The 15,661-nt window shown below is 43.5% G+C and overlaps 1 protein-coding gene across 7 annotated transcripts in view; it reads left to right on the top strand.

The window, feature by feature from the left end:
• lrba (LPS responsive beige-like anchor protein) overlaps positions 1-15,661 on the top strand; it is a 160,710-nt gene that overhangs the window by 96,272 nt on the left and 48,777 nt on the right. For all 7 annotated transcript variants that reach the window (XM_053855600.1, XM_053855604.1, XM_053855599.1 and 4 more), the window contains 3 exons: positions 13,553-13,670; positions 13,942-14,044; positions 15,415-15,530. In XM_053855600.1, coding sequence (XP_053711575.1) covers positions 13,553-13,670; positions 13,942-14,044; positions 15,415-15,530 — 337 coding nt within the window. The remainder of the gene's footprint in view (positions 1-13,552; positions 13,671-13,941; positions 14,045-15,414; positions 15,531-15,661) is intronic.

The raw sequence follows: 15,661 nt of genomic DNA, 5'->3' as shown, positions 1-15,661 counted from the left end.
GAAGACTAGAAATGGTCTTTGTTTTGACATTTGTTACAAATATTATTTTAACATTAAACAGAAGCATGAATCCATGTCCTTTTCCAAAACGATTAGAAGAAGCCAACTATGTGAAAGACAAACAGCGCAGCCACAAATATGGCTGAAGTTTAGTTATCTGAATAAAATCTACCACATTCTCCGAACTCGATCTTGGACTCCAAGCACCGATTCACCCTTAATTTGCGTGTTTAAAATGGAATATTTCCCCCAATGTTTAAGCAGTCATCACCCTTTTTAAGCATTTTTTTCCCAAGCAATTTTTAGGCTTTAAATTAAAAAGTGTATGAATTGCCATAGATGTACCTGAAATATAGACACAATCTAGAATCTGAACGGCAAGTTCTAACATCTAAAATGAACTTCTGAACTAAAGGTTAGGAATTTGGCATTTTTAGAGTATTATTATGTCAGAATATTCATGTTACTTAAGTACATTTTTTAACTTAACCAACCCAGAAGCGACTATATTGTCACCTCATCACAACATTTTCAACCCACCTGTGCACAAGCTGCTCATTTGTTTAAAATTTAAATGGGTTACAGTTTGCCATGTTCTGATCTCAAACTTGACATCACATGCTCGTCTGGCCTGAACTCTCCTTTCCAGTTTTCTCTTTAATAGTTGTATCTTGTTGTGCCTTCCAGACGCAAAGCTGTTTTTGAAGTTACAGGTTGTTGAAGATGAGTTTCATCCAGGACTAGCTAGGTAGCTACTGCTTTTTATCACTCGTGATTTCACATGTAGAAGAAGTGCAGACATGAATGACTGTAGGGTTTCTATCCTCAGTTTTAGGATGTGGAGTTTGAAGTCAACACCATTCCTTCCTTCTTGTGGCAAGTCGTCCAGTCAGATGGCTACTCTTAGATTTTCTTTTTACGAAGCCCGTGGAAGTGAATTTGTACTCCTCTTTATGACCAACTCTTACGAGGTCAGGCACTGGTCAGTCATGGTGTTATCTACTCACGGTACTTACGCGTGTCCTTTATCTCTCAAACACATCGGGACTTATCTGGGGTTCCTCAAGAGTTTTCCCTGGTTTATTTTGACTGGAGAAAAGATCAGGGGCTTGCTAAAAGGGGTCTCTTTGATCGTTGCCCGGCAGAGTGATCCCCTCATGTGCACAAAAAAAACTACCTTTGGAAATCTCTCCTGATGAGTCCCAGTTATTCATACGGTGTCATCATCGATTTAAACTGATGGAACCGTAGTCTCTTTTTCATGAGGTCTGAGCAACACGATGCTGGCTAATGATAACCGATTCAAAATCATTACATTGGTGAATTCATTTCATAAGGCTTCTTGACTGAATGCAAAGTCTTTGTTTTTCCACCTCACATTCCCTTCTGCTTGTTTCTGAAACACGATCCGCTCGACAAAACTCACTCACTTCCTGGCACTTAACAAACTCACGCAGATGTGGATGTATGCACATGCCCTGACATCACATTTAAAGGAGTCCCCGTCTTGTTGCCGTCGTCTACCGAACCTGGATGGACCCAGCTGCTCCCTCTGTAGAAAGCCTCAAAGAAAATCGTGGAAGGCGGCTAATTGGCTGACAGGCTCCGGCATCTGCTCGGCAGATAGGACGACTGCTGAAGTCAGCGAGCAGATGTGTGAGTTTGTGTGTCAGTGTGCGAGTCTGCTGAGCAGCATCCGCTCTGTGTTTAGACTCGAGCCATCAATATTGCATGCGCAGTTATTGTTGCACCGACTCTCTCAGAGGGTATTACATGAATGAGGAAGTGAGAACACGCTGTGCTCGTTTGATTGGTCGAAGGAAATGACAAAAAAAAAAAAAAATCCAGACGGAGATGTGTGTTTCAGCCCTGAAGCGCCCCTCATTGTGCCATGTCAAATATTGGAGTCTTGCAAATGTGCTGTCAAACAAATGTTGGAAAGTCTCTTCATAAAAACGTGGTGCGCACCGTAAGCTTCTCACTGCAGAACAGATGAGTCACGCTAACAAAGAAAAGCGTGCTCCAAAATAGTCATGCCAACGCCGTGAGGCTACTTCCGTAATCCACAATTTCCCTCAGTGGAGTGATTGGTGTAAATATTTGAGGCAAAGTTTTGTACGATATTCATCCTGGGTGTGAAAATGATGCAGTTTCCAATTGTTGCTGAGTTTGCTCTACTGTCTCTCTGGCTGTGACTCTCTTGGATGAAGAAAACAAGCTATGCTAATCTTAAATATTATTAGATTTGAATGGGCATGACATTCAGCACTTCCGCCCAGAATCATTTATCAGATGGCGATGGCTGTGTGACTTCCTTCTGAACTCCTGCTGTTATAATATGAAATAAATGCTAATAAAATGGGCGTTTTCCAGATGAGTCACATTGTTGTCGGCAGCCTAAATGAATGTATTAGTCTGAGAAGGTTACGTGATGTTTCCCACCTTGAGTTTTAACTGCATGTGTCGTCGAAAACAAAAGGTTCTTCGTCCGCTCTGTCGTTTTTGTTATGCATCTAAATACACAACACAAACTTTTAAAGTCTTCTTGTCAATTCTCGGAAAGGTCAGTCTCCAAATTTGAGTCTGTGTTCGGAAACCCCCCATCGAGAAGCCATTGGTAACTCTAATTAGTGGGGTGGTGACGGCTACCCGGGGTTAGCCAGAGCAGCTGAATTGATGGCCACTCAGTCAAGGAAAGTCACGCCGGTGTTACGTGGCGACCCAGTCCTGTATGGTTAAGCTTTTCCTAAAGTGTCAAACTGCTGTGAGCGGAGCCTCCCCTCCCTTTCCCTCTCCACCCCCCTTGACCATGCTCGCTCCACCAAACCCTCACGGTCGCGAGGCATGACCTTCGACTGCTGCTGCCAATCACAAAGAAGCATGGCAGCGAGAGGTCTCTCCGAGAGGAGCCTATTGATTTTCCAGTTAGAGCCTAAGTAGTTTGTGCTATAGGGCTAACAGACAGCCTGAGCAGGTATGTCATTATCAATGAGCCCAAGGAAACAGATCCCCCTCATTCTCACTCATTCATATTGGCCTGCTTCCATCTCTTCGTCTTGTCCTCTCGCCATCCCGCCATCCATTCCCGCTTGTCTGCTCTGACAGAGTGCATCCTGAGATGGTCAATAAATCGCTCAGCCGTTCCGTGACAACAGCGGCTTGGAGTGACCTTCTTTAGCCTCATTTTACCTCCTTTTGTTTCTCCTGCTTCACTCTCCACACCTCACTGCCTCTCCGCTACAGCAATTACAACGCTCCTAAGAAATGCAGTGCTTTATCAGTGTATTTTTACTGTAAATATTCCCTGTGTATTGTGTCATCCATGCGCTAAGCCGTCCAATTATTGTAAAAGTGTCCCTTTAAATCATGAGGAATGGGTTTGGGAGCCTCTCCACGTGAAGTTATGGGCAAACAATTAGGAGGGATTTGAGTCTATTAGAGGAGTTGAGCCCAAACAAAGGTTTAAGGCTTCTCTGGGAGTATTTCATGTCCTCTTTAGGGCAGTTAACTGTTCTCTCAATGGAGCTCAAACTTGTTCCAGAAGACAAGCGCTTTCAAAAGGAAAGGCTCTTTTCAGTCAACCGTATTTTGTCGTACGATTATGGGGTCACGAACATTGTTGAGAAGGGTGGTCGTGAGTGATGGCTCTCATAGAAAGTGGAACACTATCTGTGGTTTTTCTGGGGATGGAAGTCAAAAAACTTCACAGATGATACTGATGCACTCAAAGTACTCAATTGGTTTGCATCCCAGGACTCAAACCTGGATGATACGGATGGAAAACCAACCACTAGGTGGCATTGTGCAGACGGTCTGCTGAAAGACCAGAGTGTGTTCATGAACACAAGAGTTGTTGTCGACTGCAATCTAAGCATCGGAACACTGGCTTCAGTTGAGTCTTTGGTGAGGGCTGCACAAAGCCTGCTGATAAATCCTTCAAACAAGTAGTAACTAGGTAGGACAGGGAGAGGAAAGAGAATCACCGCATTTGTAGTCACATGAGAAACCATTCCGCACAGTGTCATCTTGCCTCCTAATGATGACTAATGTCTCCATTCCAGCTGCCCTTCTCCTGAGGAACCCAAACAGATTAGTTGTCTTGTAAGTTTTGCAGTGACTTTGAACCTCTTTCCCCCTCCTGCTTAACCAAACACCTCCACACAAAGAGCAGCCTTCGTCTCCTTGCACCTGAGCCTTGGCCCTCCATCATGCTCCATCTTTGGGCTTGACTGGACCAGTCAGTGGGGCAGGTGTCTCCCCTCCCCTTCTTTGATTGATCCCCTTTGCTCCATCATTTATTCCCTCCGTCCGCTGCTGACACTGTGTCAAAGGCTACAGAGCAGCCTGATGGATAGGCCTGTTTATAGATGCCACTCCGCCTGGTTGGGTACTGATATTACAATCAACACCTGTGTACCTGCTGTTCTCTCCAGCAGCCATTATTCCGGCAGTGCTTTAGAGTGACACCAGTATCCGATTGGGAGATCGATTGGAAGCACAGCTTTGTCCAAATAGGAATTGTAATTGTGGTTTAGTGGTGTCATAGCTGTCTTTGTTCTCTGTCTCTTGATGACATAAGGTACCGCAGTAAACATAGTCAGATTGTGACAACACATGCCTGGTAATAACTGTTTAATTATTGGCTCCATTGCCGCCTACAATATTTTAACAGAATCCAGGTATTATTCAAGCCTGTACACTTAGTAACTGGGTCAAATTCAAGGCCTGTGGGCCAAGTGGGGCTCGCCATGTCATTTCGATCTGACCTCAAGAGCGTACAAAAAATCCACTTGGTTCAATCCACCAAAAAATACATCACTGCCGGTGCATGTTGATGTGGTGGCCCACAAAGATTAAAAGACAGTTCCCGCTCTGCCGGTCGTCCGACGCGTCTTGTGATTGCGTTCCTGAAGGTTGGCAGCACCAATAAGGTCAAAGCCTTGTTTTAGCAGATAATATTCATCATAGTTGCTAATTCTGAAAGCTGTTTCCCACCAGCTGTAGGCGTCATGAGTCGAGCTGAGAGTGCTGATGTGCCAAGATATTTCAAGTGGTTGGAGCTGTGGGCGAAAGCTTTGCTGCCATTGTGGTTAATGACCCATTTCGTCGGGACGGAATGGTGTGTTCGCAGGATGATACCGAACATTGCTTTTTATCCAGACATAGCTCAAGCTTTCACAAAGGCACTGTTTATTTTGTCAGGATTTTTTTACTTGAAGAAGTTAAGCAACGCCGCATGTAGTTATTGTGTGTAGCTTTTTCAGATGATCGATCACTTGAACAAGTGAATATTTTCTGAACCCAACAGTAGCTCCTTATTTGGTTTCCCTCGCATTAATGCTCTCTTATAATTACTTCTTGGATCCTGACGTTGGTTACTAAGCTCTAGGGTTTTATGACGGTAATTCATTAACAAGACGTTAATGGCCTTAAATCTTTTTTCTTTAATCGCCTCGTGTTGTGTTTATGAAATGCTACCCATCGGATATTTCTTCAAATTATAGTGTGACCCCGTCGCTCCATTGGAAACATTCCCCGGACAGCGTGCTTTCCAATCCCTGAAGAGGGGTGTACTTTTCACCCCACACCCACTTAAGCCGGTGACAAAAGCCGGATTAGAAAAGAATTTACTTCAGCAAAGCTTCGCTCCAACCCTGAAAAAAATGCCTATCTGTCTCTAAATGGCCAAATGGGAGATTGAAGGGAAGCGAGGAGAATGCGATAGGAGCCGGTCAGCGATCTTAACCTGTCTGATGTTTGCCCCGGCAGTAAAAGGGGGAATAGGGGGCCAATGGCTCCATGTTGTCTTCTCGATTCCCTCTGGAATCTATGAAGAGCATGTCGCTTTCTGTTTCGTGGGCAGGTGTTTAATGATGAGAGTGAAGGGATGCTTTTTCCACAGCGTTTGATTTTGGTTCTTTATATGCTGAATTGTTCAAGGACATCTGTCATTCCTGTGTTTGAGTAACATCCGTTTGAGAAGCTTCCACATGACAAATTATTGTTTGGTGTTGACCCACTGGAGACCTGGTTGATGCCTTTTTCAAGACTCTTTAGCTTCTTTGGCTGCAGTTTCTTTTTCCTTCAATCAAACTGAGCTTTGCATTATTATTACCTTCACCAACTTCCACTATGATGAGAACCATAAGTCTTCTTAAATTTTTGTCAGGAATTTTTCTAACACTACTCAAAACTAAATCATGTCTTTATTTCTTTGGTACTCTGGATAAATGGGTCGCTTTAATTTTGGTCCGGTGTTAGTGGATATCGGTCATTCCAGTGTAGTAGTCTGGCTTTCAGAAGTAAGGCGTACACAGAATGTTAAGCAATGTTATGTACAATTTTATGGACATCACTGATCACATGATGTGGAACTTTCCTGTGGGTTGAACCTTTGTATGGTGACTTGGAGGCGATATCTTGAATAAGCTTGAATTTTGCTGAGAAAAATCTTGCCTTCTTGGCAACATCTTCCTCAAATGTTTCATTGAAATTGAAATTCTAGATGTAAAAGTAAGTTGTTGGTGTGGTGGACAAATACCAAGTTTTCATTGGTGTCCAGTGAATCTGGCAGAGGTCAAGAAGAGCATGCAGGCAGGGTGTCATGGGTGGGTGCGACTGCCTGAGGTGATCTGGAACAGAAGAGCAGCAGCTAGAGTGAAGCTTTACAGGACTGTAGTGAGGCCGGCCATGATGTCTGAGTAGACACTGTAGCTCTGACCTAAAACCAGGAAGCTCAGTTTGAAGTGTTAAAGATGGGAATGCTTGGGTTTTTACTGAGTTTGACTGAGCAGAAGATTAGAAATGAGTGTTCTGGAGAGAGAGCTCCTGTGAAGAAGTTAGGAGACAAAGTAAGGGAGGTCAGGTGGTTTGGATCCATGCAGAGGAGGGAGTGTAGAAGAGATACCAGAGCAGAAGAGGAAGACAACCAGTGAGGATGTGGTGGACATTGAGAGGATAGGAGTGACAAACTTGTTCTTCCTGCCTCAAGCCAAAACAGCAGCCTCATTCTAGTGATTCATTCATCCCCTCTTATTTCCATGATTCTCCGGTTTCACATGGATGCTGATCTTGCAGCATCACAAGTCTAACACCTCTTCAATCGTGCCACTGTCCTTGTGTTCCGCACCATCGTCGCTCTTGCCTGAGGGCTGAATGCTCAATGAGTTAATGCACTGAAGTCTTCACTTTTCTACCAATTAACCCCCTCGACCGCAGCCACATTTCCCTAAATCCACATGGCCCCCTTTTTTTTTTTTTGTTCCCACTTCAAAAAGGCTAAGCTGCCTAGTGGATGAAAAAGAGAGAGAGAAAACAGCTAACCTGTTGGCAAACATTGAAAAGAGCTCGAATGGGTTTAATCCTTATTAGGCTAAATTCAGACTAAGTGGCCCCAAAGATCTTTTCAAAGGGGGCTTTTCTTTTTTTGGCAAACTGCTGGGTGACGTTTGGAGTTGAATGCTTTGAGCATTTCGCCGTCATAACCTCACACCCGCTCCGCATGCTGAGCGTGTTTATTTTGCTTTAATTCTCTCACTCTTGGGCCGAGACTTTTAAGTGTTTATTTTTTTCTTACCTTGTCGTTTGTTTTACTTCCTGTGAGGCGAGTGGGTCTTGTGTGTGGCTGGTGGTTACATTTTGAATTAGTTACATGCTGTTGGAACAATTGTGTCCATCAATCATTGGCAAGAGGGTTTGTTTGGCTTCTATTATCGATTGTAATTCTCAGAATTGCTTGACCAAACCCCTTATTTTTAAAATATGATTGTATGATAGCAGTTCAGTTCATCTCTGAGGATGATTTTTATATATGTATATTTATCATTTTGTCTTTTCCTAGCCAGGGCTCAGTGAGGTGAATCGGTCCATCCACTCGGCTACAGCACACGTGGAGCAGTAAAACATAATATGGTCTGAAAGTGAGATTTGGGAGAATTATAGCGAAGGCCAGTCTGAATTAAAAATAAAAAAAGGGCAATTTGAGTTGCTGCTAAAAGCAAGATCTATGTGATTATTTATGGTGAAAAAGAAGCTGGAAAAATGATAAAAATAGAAATTATGTTGAGTTATAATTCATATCACATACCAATATCACCTTTTTGACTGACCAAAACAGCTTCCTTGTTTTGTGTGTGGGCCACACAGGGGCTGTCCAAGGGCCAGCCGCGGACCCCGGGCCCTACATTCACACCGCCTCTGATCTTTCAAGGTGTAATGGCTTCTGCGTAAGAGCTCTGTGTGCTGTTGCCCGACTCACTTTGCCTGTTACTCTCTTCCCACAATCCTTCCATCCCATCATTTTTTCTGGCTATCACTCAATCTCAGAAGCAACATCTGTCTTAATTGGCTCCAGAGGGCTCCAGGAGGCTTTGTGTCAAGGCTGATGAAGGTCCTGATTGGTCCGCAGGCAGCCAGCAGACCCTTGTTAGTGTGCCGGGCCCTCGTTAGTCCGATGAACTCATTTACTGATGGGGGGTGACAAGGGCTCGTTTACCAGTGTGGAACGGCGGTGGAGGAGGAGGAGGGAGGGGGGGGGTCTGGAGGAAGGACAGAGACGAGCAGAGTCATGAACTCGAGCAAACTGGTATCTACATGCTGCCGGGTGTTTGGTGCCTTTCTTGCTTCTTGTTGTCCGACGTGTCCAACGCAAGGTCAAGGGACCAGATCGGGTCGCTTCATGTGGTCCACAAAAGCTTCCGTCAAGATTGCAGTGTTCTTGTTTTTCGCCACATGGCTGTTTCCTTGCCAGCAGAGGTTATGCTGCGTGTCAACCATTTATTTGAGCTGCAGCTCCTAGTTCTTGTTATCGACCCTTAGATACATGCTTTTGTTCTGCACACAATTTCAACCGCAATTCATATTTTGGCTCCTTAAATGATTTTTTTAAATGTCGTCATCCTGTCGTCGTCCTCTTTCAAGAAAGAACTAAAAACATCCATTTCATTTACCTGTTTATTACCCAGTAATTATTCAATATTTTGCACATTTTTGGCGCATCATGAATCCCCAACCGACACATATAGACATAACATGCCGTCTTATCTTAAAAGTTGGTTCAGTTTTTGTGATAAGCTGCTGCTTTTAAAACCTTTATGTCTCTACAAACAAATTAAAAGTGCTTTCATTTTGTTTCAACGATAATTCAGAGATAATGTGTGTAAAGCAATGTGCATTAATTTCTGTTTGTATTGTGGCCAAACAGCAGCAAAACATGCTGCTGATTTTTTTTTTTTTGGAGTGTAAATGCTATCTGGCTCCCCCAATTTCGCTTGTCCCTCATCTCTGTTTTGGATGTTGATGGATCACCCCTCTTCCTCCCGCTCATTAATTTCATCACCTTATCTCCCACACCACTTCATCGGACCAAAAGGTAATAATAAATCCCTCATCCATTATCCTTTAACTGAGGCAGCCATGCGGAAATACTTAATAACAGGCAACAAATTGAACTTCAATCACCTCATTTTCTCTCCAGCACATTAGATCCCGGCGCTGCACGCGCCTCATCTAACTCGCCGTGCTTGTGTTCGCGTTCGCTCTTTCAATAGCGGCCTGTGTTCAGTTGAACTCTTTATAATAAGGGTTTATTCCATGGCGTCTCATCTTTTACTCTCGCCATCACAATCTCTCATGTACAGTTAATGGGGAGGTTTACAGCCTCATTTATTGCTGTTGTATATCCAGTTTTCTTCATTTCTCAACCCACTGCCTTTTAATTGAGATTCCTCTAGTCGAAGTCGGGATGGTGTCGACTGCACAGGCACTTTTCTGTTGCCGTTATATGAGTACATATAGCACTGCAGAGGTGTGGAAGATGCTCGCTACAACACTGGTCTTTCTCCACTACTCACTATTTTGAAGGTGCTCAATGTGAAGGGTCGTGCACGAATAAGAGTAAGAATTCAGCCCTGGATTTGTCTTGAACTCTCCCCCCAGCTGGTCGCTCAAGGTCAAATTAGACCCTTGAATCTTGCTGGCAAACATAAAGAAGCAGCTTTTCCTTCAAATGGAAACGTCCTCTATGAGTCAGGACCTCGGGTCTGGTTCTTGAATCAGGACACTGTTAACTGTGTCACTTTGCCTGCTCGCGCCACTTCTGAGTACTTTTCCGTCTGCTCCTAATCTATGATCAGACCCAATCGGAGCTAGACATTTGAGTGCAAAGACCTGCTCTTTGGGCTTGGTGGTGTCTTGCCAGACTCTGACGCAAACCTGTCCAGTGAGGGCTAAAGGTTACGGATATTTGAATGACATCGTCAGCATAGAAAGGTGATACGGTCTTCAGCTCTATTATGCTGTAGAGTCATTGCTGCTATTGTGTCAAGGAGCAGGTTCTGGAGCAAGATTCACTTTAGTGTGTCTGTGCGTGTGTTCCTTGCCTCAGTCACCCAGCCCCTCTTCATGTGTCCCTTTTCATTTTGCCGTCTTTTGGGGCGTCTGACAGAGACAAACGACCGTGCCTCAGAAATGAGCAGCCGCCGCGCACACAAACAGGTTGAAAATAGAAGGAAGAGATGGAGAGAAACCAGTGCAATCAGCACTCCAGCCTTTGTTTTCGCTTTGGCTGTGTCCTCTCGCGTGACGCCTTGAAATTGATCTCGGGCTGCGCCAGACCTGAATCCACGGACGGTGCTCCACTTGGAATGAAACATCAATAAAACAGCGCTTTATCTTCCAGCAGTCATTTTGATGTATCAAACCCTAATTTGTTTGAGGGTTCCTTAATGGCAGCCCCCGGGCTGCGTGTGGCCCCGTGGCCCTCTGACTCTTGCTTCTGTGAAAAAAGAAATTGGACCTTTTGGAGAGATGTTTTTGGTTTGACATGTTTTCCCCTGTCTGCCGGTGTTTGACATGAATCGAAAATATTGCATACTCACTCATTTAAAATCTCTTCACAAGCCAACAGTATCTGTTCGTACACTTTAACCAAGTGAGTTTGAGCCTCCTCTTGTGTGAAGGGAGCAACTATTAACTGACTGAAATACCAGGTTATTTAATCCTGGGGCTCACACAGTGGAGATAAGCTGTCATAGCTGGCCACTGTAAACTCCAGACCTTGACCCCATTGGGAGTCTTTGAGATGTGCTGGAGTGGTAGGACTGTCCCATCATCAATACGAGATCTTGGTAAAAAAAATAAAAAATACTCAGGCGGACCAACAAAATACCCCAGTGATGATCTGTTTTTTTTTGGGCCAAATCTTGCAGTCTTTGCGATTAAAATAACCCCCCTTCGTCATTTCAAAGTGATTCATTTTCTCTCCCTGCAATCTTCTTCCGCACCCTTTTTTTAACCAACACACATTGTCTTTTTGTTTGGCCGTAATAGATTCCTCTGCTTCTGTATCATCTATCAGATCCGCCAGCACCATTACCATCGATCATAGATGAAGCTGCTGCTCCCATAATTCCACCTCGGACAATAACCTCCACACCATTGTCATTTGTCCGACGCTGGTCATATCAGCAAGCGCATTATGGCCCGGATAGTTTGTCACGTCCTTGTCAGCCACTCTGCTTTTTCATCTGCAAGGGAAAAGGGCGCAGCCGATGGGGACGGTGATATTGAGTACGCAGAGTGCTATTTACAGTGTTCCTGGAGATTCATCGGCCGGAGCGGGGTGGAAACATGATATCTCGTTTCGTCCGCCGCTGTCACATCTGTCTGTGGGAGCCGGCGACGGAACTTCATCGCTTCATCCTCAATCGTCCTCTTGACATCCATCTCAAGGTCCGCGAGGGTGCTCCCGGGGATGAGATGAGTCAACCAGTCTCATTTGGGGGTGAAAGGTCACCCTCTCTGGTCGTACTCATCACACACCTGAGGACAGAAATTTCATTTTTGATCAGATAGTTTGGCAAAGATAGGGTTTTTTTTTTCCTTCCCAGTGGCCATGATCTGTCTCTCGGTGGTCATTCTCTCTCACGGGGGTTGAAATACAGTCGCTACACGAAAAAGATTTTTTTTTTTTTTCATCTTATTTTTTTGCTTTCAGTATTCCATTGAACCATTTATAAATACATTGTATATTAAAAATACAAAATAATCAACTTCATCTATGTAAAGTAAAATCCTTACTTTTACAGTTACATCATGAATATCAGTGTTTTTGGAGAAAATACAGTTTTTGTTTCAAATATATTTCCATTAAAGTGTCAAGGAGCTCAGCACACTTTAGATTTGGACCAGCACATTTTATAACTTATGTTGCGTCTCATGTCATCGTTCCATTGTATCACATTGTAGATCAGAAGTGTTGAAGTAGTGTAGTATTCGCTCAATTTTATTTAGTATCATTTTTCAAATCTTCAAATCTACTCTTGGTTTTGCTACTACCTTTGGCGTGACACAGAGTTAGCTTGCTGCTATGGTCACACTGGAGTTGATCTCGAAAAAAAGGCTTTTTCAAAGCTAAAATATTATCAATAATCAAAGGTAGAAACTTGCTCTTGAATTGAAAAATATGTTTTTAATTTAATGTTTTTTATTTGACTTCTTTGAGTTATCATCATGGTGACCAGGACTAAACCACGATAAAGGACATAGAAATGTTGACTTTGACTAAGAGTCTGGTGGTGTAGACGTACTTCCTCCATCAGTGTATATTGCGATAGCAAGTCAACTCATTGCCATTTTGACTGAACACCTCGATGGCTGGGCGAGAGGATGGAGTTTAAGGAGTCGTCCCAGTCAGCGTCTCGGAGCCCCCTAATCCACAATTAATTGAACTCCAGAGACTTTGAAGTCAGTCTGTGATGCAGGCAGTCTTATTCCTCCGAGAGTCGGTGGAGGATCTGCTGTCCTCAGCTGGGCCCCTCTGCCGGTCCCGGCCTTTAATGAGCTCCTTCAACTCACCAGAAGACCTCGCCGGCGAGCTCACATTTGAATATTTTTGATGAATAACACGGCCTCTGAGACAGACTCCAGTCTCGTTCTTACCTTTTCGTTGCGTCCCTGCGCGCTCCCTGTCAGCTCCGCGACCCAAATTGGAGGAACATGTAGTTAACAAAGTGATGCTAAATAGCAAAGTAGTCAACCAAAATGCTGGATTAGTGGGAGTGTTGATCACTGGGGCAGGGTCAAGCAGCTCGGCCTGTCAGGCCCGTGACAATCACAAGTCACGGCGACGACCGCTGCGGCCCCTCGGGGACAGATCACCACGGCTCATGGAGGATTTTAAAGCATGTTCTCAGCAAATCGTCAGGTTGAAAATTCTCCCTTTTGGAAGAACAATTATGAGCTGAAAGAGCTGACTGCTCCTCTGTTGTCTCGCCGTGCGCGTGCTGCTAAATGGATTGTGGTTTAATGGATGTAACAGTTCCTCCACTCCCTCTTGCTCAATGGCGTCTATTCTCTTGCTGAAGGAATCACTTTTTCATTGCAGCTGATCAATATAAGACATTAATCCTGCTGTTCAGGCAGCCCTGCTATCACTAGATGAAAAATGAATTCCCCACTCTCCTGTTTGTTTTGTTTTTATCTTTTAATTTCTGTTGCTCTTTGTGTTCTTTTTTTTTGGCGTTCCTTCATTTCTTGTTAACTTATCTTGCAGATTTTAGCCTACACTGAAGGTCTTCATGGGAAATGGCTGTTCACAGAGATCAGAGCTGTTTTCTCCAGGCGCTACCTGCTGCAGAACACTGCTCTTGAAATCTTCATGGCCAACAGAAGTAAGTGTTTTTGATGTTTTTACGTAGTACATCTAAGTGGCTTTTAGTTTACCGGTCAAGCTAGGTTGCAACTTTGAACTGTGGCCACAAGGTCTCAGTGGGTATGATGTTCATGTTCATCCAGCAGGAAGTGTGGGCCTCTTTTTACCTTAACTCCAGACCCCGTGACCTGTTAGGAACTAGACCTCTTGTGGTCTGCTTTAATTCGGGTTGCTGGTCCACCAAAGCTCACTCCTCTACACTCATCTCTTTTCGTGTTGCTTTTCTCCAGCTGCAGTCATGTTCAACTTCCCTGACGCCTCTGCAGTCAAGAAGGTCGTCCACAGTCTCCCACGTGTCGGGGTCGGAACCAACTTCGGACTTCCACAAACCAGGTGAAAAAAAACGAATGGATTTCAGTGGAGAGCACTTTTATGTTCTTCTAGTTTTGGTAGCTAGCTAATTCAATCTGATGAGAGTTCAGTTTTCTGAAGCCCTACCGAAACAACTGGTACTTCTGAGTATTAAAAAAATAAAATAAAAAATGGCTCTTACTTATATAGCGCTTAGCATTCACACACTGACGGCAGTAGGCTCCGACGCACCACACCATCTGAACCATTAGGAAAGAACGCTTGACATGAAACAGCCATTTATGTATCTGTGAAACATGACTTTTACTATTACTACTATTCTGCTGGTTTTTTTTTTACAGCAAGCTAATTTATTTTGTTGCTCATTTGTTCATCTATTTTTAGGATTTAAGACCTTTAAATGTTTTTTGCTCTTTCAAAGGCATGAACCTTTTGTTTAAAACGACAAAATAATTACAACAAAAAGAAAATAAAACGATTTGCCAACCATCAATTTTAAGTCCTGTACGCAACAGTAACGAAAGAGCCTTTTAAATCTTGTGTGTGGCGTCATAAATCAGACTTGTTTCCAAGTGGAGAAGGTCTTTTGACCCTCTTCTGACTCCTTAGAGAGCTTTCCTTGAGACTCACATTAGTTCACTGCAAAGGTCAGCCGCCGTATTAGTCACGTGGCCACCTCTCATTGTTGAGTCATGTCATTATTAGATCCAATCTTTTCTCCCTTTGCAGTTGTTGGGAAATATTAACCGCCCTTTGACCTTTCAGCAAGAGGCCAACACAACACAAACTTTACTCATTAAAAAGGAAACGTGAAGGACTTGTATCAGGCACATTGACTGTACCGCGGGCTCATTCATAATTTAATCTATTTTCACTTTTTTAGAAGCCAAATGACTCTAATTACACCCTGACAGTGATTAATTGCTCTGTTTTAATTGGACTGCTGCTCATTTGTGTTTCAACTACCAATTAGATTCTAATGACTTTTGCTACTTCGTGCCAATGTATCTTGTTCAGATGTGTTTTCCATTTTTGCTGTCGCAGTCTCATGACCACCACCGTCCTGTTTTGAACATTTCTGCCATTTTATTATTACAGTATTGTATTGTATTACAGTACTGTGATACAATGGTGACTGAGCGTGCACTTCATTATCATTAATAGTTGTATTAGTCGCAGTATCGGTGGCATTACTGTATATTGTACTTCACACAAAAGTACGTTAAATTATAAACTGACTTAATAATTTATTACTAGTGTTGCACCATTACACTTACAATTATTATTTGTTATGTAGAGTATTTATACTGACCGCTGTTAAGATGTGCTGATATGAAGATGAGAGTTGGGATTGAACTGGACCCTGTCCTTGTCTGACTTGCCCTCTTCAGACGGATTTCCCTGGCAACACCAAAGCAGCTCTTCAAAGCCTCCACCATGACCCAGCGCTGGCAACGCCGTGAGATCTCCAACTTTGAGTACCTCATCTTTCTCAACACCATCTCTGGTACGGAATGAACTCAGCAAGTTAGCTGGTTATCGGTAGTTCCTCAAGTGGAGTTATTGAGTTGAGCAGAGAAGCTGAAAGAGAGTGAGAGATGTGAGAAGTCAAACATTTATTCGAATGAATAATAAACA

Source organism: Synchiropus splendidus, chromosome 2 (genome assembly GCF_027744825.2).
Source record: "Synchiropus splendidus isolate RoL2022-P1 chromosome 2, RoL_Sspl_1.0, whole genome shotgun sequence".
Classification (NCBI taxonomy): Eukaryota; Metazoa; Chordata; class Actinopteri; order Syngnathiformes; family Callionymidae; genus Synchiropus; species Synchiropus splendidus.
The sequence above is the reverse complement of the archived record's forward strand: the minus strand, read 5'-3'. Positions and strand labels throughout refer to the sequence as shown.